The sequence below is a fragment of the Halyomorpha halys genome, unplaced genomic scaffold, assembly GCF_000696795.3.
Source record: "Halyomorpha halys isolate HHAL.00 unplaced genomic scaffold, Hhal_1.1 Scaffold1860.1, whole genome shotgun sequence".
Taxonomy (NCBI): Eukaryota; Metazoa; Arthropoda; class Insecta; order Hemiptera; family Pentatomidae; genus Halyomorpha; species Halyomorpha halys.
Genome location: NW_027107055.1, coordinates 1,284 through 13,384, shown reverse-complemented (window position 1 = coordinate 13,384; position 12,101 = coordinate 1,284). Strand labels below are relative to the sequence as shown.

General features: G+C 37.3%; 1 protein-coding gene across 1 annotated transcript; it reads right to left on the bottom strand.

Annotated features, from left to right (window-relative positions):
• Window positions 1-1,939: 1,939 nt before the first annotated feature.
• LOC106690758 (zinc finger protein 711-like) lies at window positions 1,940-9,651 on the bottom strand. Its single transcript, XM_067045402.1, has 2 exons — window positions 9,517-9,651; window positions 1,940-3,903 (listed from the first exon to the last, which is right to left on the bottom strand). Exon 2 carries the CDS (start codon window positions 3,857-3,859, stop codon window positions 3,026-3,028), a length of 834 nt encoding a protein of 277 aa, XP_066901503.1. The 5' UTR covers window positions 3,860-3,903; window positions 9,517-9,651; the 3' UTR covers window positions 1,940-3,025.
• Between the last annotated feature and the right edge of the window lie 2,450 nt (window positions 9,652-12,101).

Sequence of the window (12,101 nt, the reverse complement as noted above, 5' to 3'; positions counted from 1 at the left end):
TTTCAAAAATTCTCAAAATGTAGTATATACCTTTTAAATCATAAAATTTGTATCAAGAATTTTTATTTAAAGTTCATTAATTGTGCACCTCAATATTGTATAAAAGTAAAGTTTTAGAGAACAATAAACTGCTTCATGCATCGATTGTACGAGACTGTCAACTACAGGAAATTATTGACTAAGTTATGGGTGTTTTCACCCTTGATTAAACTTGTGAACCATAGGAAGTTTTTCATACCCTTGAAACACCAAGGAATTTTTAAAAATGTGAAAAATCATTTGACCGTAATGAAAAGTTCATTTAAAACATGTAAAAACTAAACTTAATAAAAATGTATCTGAGGTGACCCATTAGAGATAAAAATGAAACAGTTAATTATAAGTGATATATTGGCTACTGTATACCCGACTTAATACATGATACTTGAATGTCTGCTGAAGTTCATTATTACTGATTTATGCTGTGTACATCTTTTTAAATTACAAGTATTTGTTTTTATATAAATACAATATGGACATTGATGAGACTTCTCACCAGCCTTATGTGCCATAATATGTACATGTGAACTACTTTGTATTGACAAGGATAACAAAGAAAAGGCTCTTAAACTGTATGGAAAGCCATGTATGTGGCTAACTTGTATAACAAGCCATTATATGTGATTTTAATTGAGCAATATTAATTGTTCTATAGCTACAATGGTGGCATTTATAAGGTTTCTCAGCATTGTGATGGGTCTTCAACTTATATGTTGATTGAAATTATCTAAACTCCCTCGGGAATTACCTCGGAATACATTCGCTGAAAGGACCCTTTCTCTTCCTTATGAATTACTCTTCCATTTTTATTGAAAGAAGTGCCATCTCTTCTACTGAAAGGTGGATGCTGATGTCCTTAACTTCAGAAAGAATATATTGAAATAATGTGTATTTTGTTCTATTGTGCTCTAACTAAGAGATAAGACAACAAAACATGTATGGTTAACGTGAATTTAAGGTAATAGGTTAACAGTTGTTTATAACTTGTATAAATTAAAGACTTTACTTTTATTAACAGTATGCTAATTAATTCATAAATGAATACTGTGGAAATAATGAATAAAATTGTGAGAAATAAAGTGAGTGGTTTATTAAGATTTTCCTTATCACTATTAGGTTAGGCTATGTTGAGTGTTAAGTCAGCAAAATTATTTGAATTCATTTGCAATTGAATTAATTAACCTATGAATAAGGTGAGTAAAACTTGATTTATTAATGAAGTGAAATTTGGCTATATATTTGATATGTTTACTGAATTCTTTCAGATTAGTTAGCTATCTCTGTGCATAAGCATGTTACACTTGAAAACTTACATAAATGAAATGGAAATAGAACATATTGGTAATGCATTTAAGAATTCTGCCCACTATATTACTGAATTTAAGATTCATTAAGGATATTAATTATTAACATGGCAATAAAGAAATGAAGGTTTAATGAATCTTAATTTAACTCTGTGAAAATAACATTGTATGAATAGATATTCTGCGCTATGTTATAGCAAGTAATTTCCTTCCTAATATTGACATTAAATTGTAAATAAACATGCAGTATGGATGTAATGAAACATGTAAGTATTGAACATCATCAACACAGCTGAATTGATCTTTTCCCAGGTAAGAACAATAAATTAGGTTTCTAGAATACTATACAACTTTATCTACTTTCACTAAGCTGTGATTTGGAATTTGTTGAAAAATGAATTACAATTTTGGATTATTAGGTCTCTCATGGACCTTATGTGTTAACACTAATTTTGAAAATTAAAACATTACAATTTTATGAATATCCGGCATGGTGGGACCATTATGTATGAAGCATGCCTTCACCCTCATTGTAAGACACACTTCACTTTTGGTTGGCTGGTTGGGTTTGAGTGGACTGTATAATTGAAAAATGATTAATTGTAATAAACTTCTATTGTTTTATGTTACAAGAGGTGTAGGGGGTGACCGAAAGAAACATTATGATTTGATTATTAGTAGAATTTTGTATGACTGGGCTATGGAAATTGTAGATCTAACATTGAGGTGGTAGATGATGATGCGGAAGTTAACTATTGCTATGTGGACTTACTTCTTTCCTCACCCCACATCTCCAAGCCTCTCCTCTCTCTGCTGCTGGGAACCATTCAAGTAAATCTACTCACTCGTGCAGATATTAATGATCAGTGAACAAAAATAAAGGATGGATGCTTCTCTGGTTGAAGACAAGATGGCTATCTCACACTAGTCTGGGTACTTCTCTTCCACCGAGAGCGCTGGAGGAGGTGAGATTTCACTATTGGCCACATGGGCGCTACAGGTCCTATACATGGAAGCCTTTCTGATTCAACCTTTCCGTTGCCGTAGGTTACCGGAACAATAAGTATGATGGGTGATTATGTGTTGTTTTAAATCACCTTTTCGAACTGATTTATATTTACAATGAGGACAATGATGAGGCTTCTCACCAGTATGACGGGCCATTATGTCTTGATTTAAAGTACCAAGTTGAACTGATTTATATTAACAATAAGGACATTTATGAGGCTTCTTACCAGTGTGACGGGCCATTATGTGTACATTTAAATGGCTAAGATTAACTGATTTATATACACAATGAGGACACTGATTAGGCTTCATACTAGGCTAGTATGATGGGCCATTATGTGGTGATTTAAATCATGCTTTAGAACTGATTTATATTTACAATGAGAACAAAGATGAGACTTCTGCCCAGTGTGCCAGGCCATTATGTGTTTATTTAAATTACCTTTTTAAACTGATTTGTGTTTACAATGGGGATACTGATGAGGCTTCTCACCAGTATGCTGGGCCATAATGTGTTGTTCTAAATTAACTCTTTTGACTGATTTATATTCACAATGAGGACACTGATGAGGCTTCTTACCAGTATGTCGGGCCATTAAGTGTTTTTTTAAATGACTAAGAGTAACTGCTTTATATTCACACTGAGGTGATTTATATTCACAATGAGGACGTTGCTAAGGCTTCACACCAGTATGAAAGGCCATTATGTGCTTATTAAAATGGCTAAGATAAACTGATTTATATTTACAATAAGGACATTGATGAGGCTTCTTACCATTGTGCCGGGCTATTAAGTGCTGTTTTAAATTACATTTGTGAGCTGATTTATATTCACAATGAGGACACTGATGATGCTTCTCACTAGTATGACGGGCCATTATGTGTGCATTTAAATTAAATCTATTGACTGATTTATATTCACAATGAGGACATTGATGAGGCTTTTCACCAGTATGACGGGCCATTATGTGTTGATTTAAAGCACTAAGATGAACTGATTTATATTCACAATGAGGACACTGATGAGGCTTCTCACCAGTATGACGGGCCATTATGTGCTTATTTAAAGTACTGAGTTGAACTGCTTTATATTCACAATGAGGACATTGACAGGGCTTCACGCCAGTATGTCGTGCCATTATGTGTTGATTTAAATGGCTACGTTCAACTGATTTATATTTACAATGTGGACATTGATGAGGCTTCGCACCAGTATGTCGGGCCATTATGTGTTGATTTAAAGTACTACGTTGGACTGATTTATATTCACAATGAGGACACTGATGAGGCCTCTCACCAGTATGACGGGCCATTATGTGTTGTTTTAAATCACATTTTCGAACTGATTTATATACACAATGAGGACAATGATGAGGCTTTTCAACTGAGTTACAAGCCATTATATGTTCTTTAAAACCAAATGGTATGCTTCTTATATAGTCACAATGAGGCCGCTGACAAGCCCTCTCGTCTGCATGATGATACATAACAGGAATGTAAATATCCATCTTTTCATTCAGCTGATCTGTTTCATTTAGTGAATGTTTAACATCTGTAAAACAATAAATAAAATGTTATATATATAGATGGTTGAACTTATGATAAATTAAGATGACCTATATTGAGAGTGGTAAGTAAAGGAAATATTAAAAAATGGTATTAATAATATGTTAATAGTTTGACATTCAGACCACAGACGTTAATATTTGTCATGATCTAAGAATTTTATGTGTTTGATTCCTCATAATTTTAATGTTATGAAATATTTATTATTCAAATCGATTTGTTTGAGGAAGACTCCCTTACACATCTTGATAGGATATCAAGATGCTGCCATCTATGAACAAACACATGAAGTAGTAGGGTTGCTGCACCCAGGATGAGAGAACAGAAAATAATAAAAGAACTAGTATTCAAGATTGATATTTTTTTTTTTTTTTAATCCCCCTTGCCTTTCTGGCATACAGAGTGCGAGAGCAGTGGGGTAGTGCGCGCTGGGATTGCGCATGCCACTGCTCCCGCAGTATTTTCTTCCACAAGTTTAGAGTCTCGCCGATCCTATCTCGGAGCTCACCCGGTAGCGCTTCTAGTCCCTGCCTCTTTACTTCATATTTAAGGACATCCTCCCTGAGGATGAGGTCCAGGGGCATCGATTCTTTTCTAATTCCTCTACAATAAATTGGTCCCAGGACTTCTTCTTCTGGCAACGCACTCCGTTTCGGTATACCCTATACCTATGCTAGGATTATTCTCGAAGTGCAGGCCTCCTCTCGTCGTTTCTGCACTCCTGGTACCTACGCCTGGCCCTGTAGTATTCTCTTTTTAACTGCGTCAGAGCCGGCGTCCACCGTGGAACCGGAATTACTCTCGCCCTTCGGCGTTGGAGGGTAATACTCGCCGCTTCAGTGATGGCGCCCGTAAGCATTGCCATTCTGCGGTCAATCTCGGGCTCCTCATCTATCGGGGTCATCTCCTCCCGTTCTCTGTCAGCCAGTATTCCCTCCAATCCATTTGAAAACGCTCACCAGTTCACCGATTGAGTCACAAAGCCCTTTTCTACTTCTGGGGCACCGCCTTCCTCCTCCACCACACTATAGGCTATGACCCGATGGTCGGAGCTCGTGTCTGACCGTAGGGTCCACTCTACAATACGCTTTGCTATGGGAGCCATGGCAAGTGTCAAAACTATCCAACTCTGGCCCCGCGCTCCAACAAATGTGGGACCAGAAGGCTCGTTCATGATAACCAGCTGACACCTCGCCACGCATTCTTCTACCAACCTCCCTCTAGCGTCCGTGCGAACAGAACCCCAGGCCGTGCTCCACGAATTGGTGTCGGAACAGACTATCACGCTTTTATACTTTAACACGACAGCCTCCACAGCAGCTATATTATCCTCTACATTGATATTTACATTCGCTTGTCGTGGCGACATATATGCTGAAACCAGAGCGAAGGCAACTGTGCCCCACCTGACATAACATGCCGCCTGATCTGCTGTGGTGAATTGCTTCAGTTCCATTAAGTCGAGGACAGGGTTAACGACAACAATCGCTGCTGTAGGCCTCCTCTCGCCACTGCCTAGACCGACCACCCTCGACGTAGTTCCAAAACCTGTAACCACATTCTTTCGACAACAAGGCTCCTGAATCGCCAACATGTCAGCACTTCGGGCGAGAGTTCTCAATTCGTCCGCGACCATTCGTCTCCGGCCCATATTGACCAGCAGGATATGCTGCCTACCCATACCGGGTCTTCTTCGCCTGCTTGACCATCATCTCTAGATGTACCGGGCATTCCCTGCTGCCCGCACAATGTCGGAGATCTTTCCCTGCTCTGCCACTCGCCTTGCAATTCCTACAAAACGAGTGTTCACCCTTCTTCTTTTCAGGGCACCCCTTAGCTTAGTGCCCAGTCCCTGGGCACCACCTGCACGCCACCTCCTTTATACAGGCTTTTGCAGGGTGTCCGTATTCTTGGCACCAAAGGCAGAGCAAGGGGTCCAGTTAATCTCTGATGGTCAGGCTCCATCAAGGCGAGTCTCATAGCTTGGTGCACCTCTAGCACCCACGTAGTTGTGAGTCCGCCCCTCGCGGGAGTGGAGAAGCAGGTTCTAAGCCACTCCCTCCTGTCTTTATCCTCCTTTGGAGCCTTTATAGGGATTTTGTCCCAAAGATATCTATCCAGGGTACTTCCGTCCAAAATATTTTGGGGACTCCTTTTACTTCTAGGCGAGGCCTACGTGCCACAGTAAGGTTCGCCTGTAATCCTTTTTCCCTCAGTTTATCCCAGGTGAGGAGCTTTTGCGCCTGGTCAGCACCATCTGTCCTGACCAGAACACTGCCCTTTTGGGTGATTTTTATCAATTGTATGTTCCCAATGCTCTTCAATTCTTCTTGGGGCGGGAGTTCCATGTATATATCTTTTGCAGTCCATCCCGCTGCGCTTCCCTTGAGTGTGACATATGTCGCCGTCTCTTGGGGTTGCAGCGGAATGGCCGGAACGCTCGCAAGGATGCCAGCAAAGGTATGTTTTTTCCTCTCCTTTAGCCCTTCTTTCGAAGGCACATCCTGGGCTGGGGTCTTCTTCTTTCTCCTCTTTCTTCGCTCGACTTTTTCCCAGCTTCCGCTATCCTCTTCTTCACCATCTGTTGAGGTATCCGATTTAAGGTTCCTTCCCCTACAGAAAGGTGTCTGGCTGGAGCTTTGGGGCATTGGGGCCAGTTCCGCGCCCTCATATTTCCTCCTCTCTTTTACCGGAATTAGGACTGAAGACCTAGCTCCCATCGTCTTTAGTTGCTGTACTGCTCTTCGGTCCGCATTCCCCTTTTCTCTTCCTTTAGCCCTACACTCGGCCGTACATTCTAAGAGGGTGCGGGCTTCTTCGTCGACTTTCCCTTCCAGGTCTTTTATCATCCCAGAACCCCTTTTCAGTGTCGGCGACACCCATTCTTTTTTCTTTTGATCATAGACCACTCCTATGGCGTCCCCTATAGCCTCTGCTACCATTGAAGCCACAATCGGGCTTCCAGTCCTACTATTATATTGGCTAGTTCTCTCAGCTGGCCATTCAGGTATTTCTGGTTCTCATGTGATACCTTTTTCCTCTCCAAGTAACTTTTCTCCCGTCCTTGAATTACTTCCGCCCTCTGGACGGGTCTTTCAATTTCTGGGTTGGGCTTCAGAGGGGACTCCTCCTTCTCCCACTCTCACTTCTTCCTCTTTTTCCCTTTAGGGCTCATTTTTCCTTCTCGACTATCAGGTCCTGTGACTTTGTCGGCTTCACTGTCACTTCCTGAAAACAGCCTGACTTTTCCAGCCACCATATTTCTTTCGTTTGTCTCAACCAATGAAGTAGTTCTAGTAACATTAGATGCTACAACGGCCAAGTCTACCGCCACTGCAGCACTGCGGACGTGTGATGACGATGCTGGGGAACCCGCTTTCTCGTTCCCAGTCGACGCCGGTACTGGGGTTCCGTGCACCTGCACCGTAGTATGATTATTAATAGTTCCCTCCATTGTATTTCGGAAAATAGCATTTTATACCTACTGCCAGGTAAAACACAGCCGCCTCTAACCTGAGGAACAAACGCTGACCAGTACGCCGCCTATTCTAGGAACCGTCGCGTCTGGATTTTATTCTAGTTTTGGTCCACCCCGGGTATTTCATTTCCCCGGTTTCCGCCATATCTGGAGAGGCGCCCGATGAGAGACTAGCTACTCCACACGGGCAAGATTGATCAAAATCTCAATAGCCCAGCAATTAGCCACCAAGTCAAACTGTAATATCTTTTATTATTCAATTTGTAACATCCTTTAAATCAATAGTAAAAATTAATTTAACTAACAACTAAACCATAGTGTATAGTAAAACTATGTTACTTACTTTCGGGCCTTAAAGAATGAGACATCTGAATTTTCAGTAATAAAAAAGATAATATCTTGAAAATGAAATAATGTAAGAGAAATGTACAAAGATTTTAACCGATAGCATAAATTTGAGGACTCCATAGTGTCAAATTAAGAGACATAAAATATATCTTAATATAAGCTATATAAAATATAGATAAAATAATAATATTCTAGCTAATCCAGTAGATATATTGGATATGTTTAAGAAACACTTTGACAATATTTTTAATACACGAAATAATATCCTCCGACTTAGAACCAGGGTGCTAATCCGTGGATAGAAGAACTGAGTAAGAGGGCAGTTGAGAAAGCCATAGGAAAATTAAAACATAATAAAGCAGTGGAAATTGATAATATTCCTAGTGAACTAATAGTAAAATACGCCTTTTGATTGAAACTATCTGGGAACTTGAGGAAATGCCTGAGGAATGGGGGGAGTCTCTACTTACCCCTGTTTACAAAAAGGGGCTGAGGACGGATTGTAATAACTATAGACGGATCTCACTACTCCCTGTGATTTTTTTCAATTCATTAAATATTACAGAAAAAAGTTTAAATACAACGGGGTAGTTTATGAGATTTACATAGATTTCAAAAAGGCCTATGATTCTATTGACCACTAGAAGCTGTATAATATTTTGTTTAAACAAGGAAATAAGTAAATTTAGAACAGATGCGCATGAATGAAACATTTAATAAAATAAAAATCTGTAATCATCATTCTGGGTAGTTGGAGGTTCGGTTGGGTGAAGAACAAGGTGATTCTTTATCACCTACCTTATTTAATCTAGCACTAGAGTAAGTAATTAAAAATAAATGATGAATACAAAAATGGGTATTAACACTTTAGGAGATATTCACGTTTAAAGCTTTTCGGTGAGCGAGCTCAAGAAGAATATTCACCATTTTGTGTTATTTATTACATCATGTTATTTTATTAAAAGATTGATAACTATATCATGAAATTGAAATAACAGTAATAGGAATTTTCCCTATGTACCAAATGAATAGAGGTATGAACAATGATAAACATGGAGGTAAGTATCAGACATCACCTTCGTGTGATAATAAGAGAGAAATATGGACTTACCTTATTATAACAAGTATTCTAGTGTATATTTCTTTAATTTTTAGAACAATAATGTTGACTATCAGAATTTTGTTTTGGACCAGTAGCAAGAGATCCCATTGTAATACAATAATTAGATTAGAAGGGAACTGTGATTAGTAATTATTTTATTCATATTAATGCTGTTAAGTTATTTGTTATATAAACTGAATAAATGAAATTCACAGTTTACCTCAAGCTAGGGTGATGGCCCTCAAATATTGGCTTAAGATTATTTTCGAAATAAAAATAATTAAATAACAAAGGTTATTTCTCACTTCACTTTACTAATTATTAAGTGTTTATAATGTTGATCTTCTTGATTTGATAAAAATTGATCGATAATTTTCTTTTGATATTCCATCCCTACAACTGTGTGAAATAAGAAAACTGGCAATATTAAAAGTTCAACATTCCTACAAATAGACGATTCAAAAGGTGAACTAGTTCATCTGTTGCCAAGTTGGGACTAATTCAGCAACATGGCAAAAATGACCACCACCCTTGTCTTGACGTTTACTCTTATATCTCATGAAGGTGTCAGAAATGAAAATGGAGTAATGATCACACAGAAAATAATAAATATAAAATACTATTCTCGAGCTTGCTACCTCAAAGATTATAATAACATGAATAATTCTCACCATCATCTGGAACAAGTAGCTCTCCTTCCTGTTTAACATGATCGTGGCCACCTATCGACAAGTAAATAATACTTTAAAAAAGAGAATTCAAATGAAATAATAATTTTAATTTAAATCTAAAGACTGCAATGAGGAAGGAAATTATATTTTAATCGTTAATGAAAAAGCCATATTATCTTTCACTAATCTTTCTTTATTTCCGTTTTACAACGGTTTGGCCATTGATGTTATCTTTAGGTCGACTAAATATATTGATATGAAAGATGGGGTAAATGGTCGAAACATCCTAAAAGGGAAATAAAGAAAGATTAGTGAAAGAGAGTAATGGCTTGTTGATTAACATAAAAACCTTTCACCTTAACAAAAAAGAAGTAAATATTGTAATATACCTTTTAAAAAATAAAATAAAATAAATAAATAAATGTAATGTTGATTTAATATGGCTAATTAGCTTTGTTAGTCATATAAGTAAAGTAACCAATTTATGTCACTCAAAAGATGTTAAGCCGAGCACAATGAGTGAACAAAAAATAAACATAATTCCGTCTCAAGGCCCAAATATAAATCCACTCAGGTCATCAAAAATAATACCCCCATGGGTTAAAATAATTTTATATGCCTCTGTTTCTACATTCGATATCAAAAGAAAAACAATTAAAAACTTTTTTCGTAATATAAAAAATGTCAAAGGATTAAAATTGTCCTACTTTACTGTGCGTAGGAGATATGTTGTTATCAGGTACAACGCACCTCATAATAAACTTTAAAAGCTGGATTGAACTTAAGAATTGTCTTCAGTGGTTACCGCTCTCCGATTTATAATCCTCATCTTCAACAATTGATCTGATGTATGGAGATATGGATGATCATATCTCACAGCTATTATGTATGGAGGCAGTTGTAGTACTCCTACAACCTATATCTCATGTATGCAAGGGCTCTGGTTCCTCCTGAAGTGATTTAGAAGAAATTTATTCTATACCATTTTATAATGAAATGCTTCTTTGCAGGTCGATATTTTAATTGTTTACCTTTTTCCTAGCTCCAATATTTGCCACTTTTGTATTTTGAAACAAACAATTCTTTGTGTTTTATCATTGATCATTTACATTTACTTAATATAATAGTTCTAACTATTTATCTCCTAAAATATAAACCTTACAGCAAATAATGTCCTATTCTGTCTTATATCTATGTAGGTCAGTTAATATGATTCACGGATAGAGGAGCAAACGAAGTCCAGAGGAAATTGGCACTCGACTGGAATAAGTTTTGGTCCTTCAGGCATATCATGAAAGGAAAAATAAGTATTAACCTTAAAAGGCAAGTCTACGAGAGTTGCATTAGCCCAATGGTCACTTATGGATGCCAAGCGTGGTCACTGACTATAGCTCAGGAAATATAGGAAAAAGTATTGTGAATGTGAGGAAAAGTAACAATAAAAAATACTTTGATCCAGAAAGAAACAGGACTCACGTGAGATCTGAGGAGGATGTAAGCAGGGAGGCGACCGCACATTGACAAACTATCACGTGAAAGGAGAGCAGAGCGGTCTGCCTATTATCCGAGTGAACAAAGGAGTAAGCTGTCTGGTGGACACGAGAAGTTCAAACACCATTTCTTGTAGAGAAGTACTATCACCTGTTATTATTGGTTGTGATCTTTTAGAGAAGGAGGGGCTAAGATAATAAAAGAATAGTAATGAGAAATGGATTAAAATCAGACGAAAGAAGTGCAGATGCCAACAAACAATAGCAGACGGGAAGGCGCGACTAGGGGTAGTAACGCAGGTGGAGAATTGGAAGGACGCCATTACAACGGATTTGACGATATTTTCTTTAATGAGGAAGAGGTATTGAGTTCAACAGAAAGGACCGTTCATGAGATTCCACTAAAGCAGGAAAGAGTGACATGTGCTAGAGAATGAGTTAATTTCATGTTTTCATTAATTACATAAAGCAATTTTTGATTTCTCATATGCTCTAAACTTATTTATTTCTTTTTTCTTCATTAATAATATTTTTAATACTTATTTTTTGGATGAATTCTCACTATGCCTATATTCTAAATTACCTTATAAATTATTTTTAATTTTCTTGTTTTAATAGTTTTGTTATTTAGGGCTGATTAAGGCCTAAAATTTTAAACCAAAACTTTAGCACCAAAAAAGTTTTATTTACTGATGTTCGCCATTACTGACCACACCCCCAACCATCCTTGCAAATTTTTTAAGACCTTAGAAATAAATTTCTGAATCACAATATCGTTCAATTATTACCACCTTCCTGAATTATGGAAAATACTTTTTAATATAGCCTTAGAATTTGATTTGGGTCATTGGATGAAGCCAGTGATTGGTGGTATTAGTATTAGCATTGAACCTTCGGGTTCGCTAAGCTTTTCTAATTATTATTACATTGAAAATTAATAACTTATAAAAAAGAGGACAGATAGCATACTTTTCAATCTATATTTTTATAATAAATGTTATTTGCAATCAATAATGCGGGACTAGAGGTTGGGTATGTCAAACTTCATACATATAGCTGCAGTTGCAGTCATGGCTACAAAAGTTACTTTAATGG

Coding starts and splice junctions, on each gene's coding strand:
- LOC106690758 (XM_067045402.1), bottom strand. CDS start 3,859: ATGGATATTTACATTCCTGTTATGTATCATCATGCAGACGAGAGGGCT.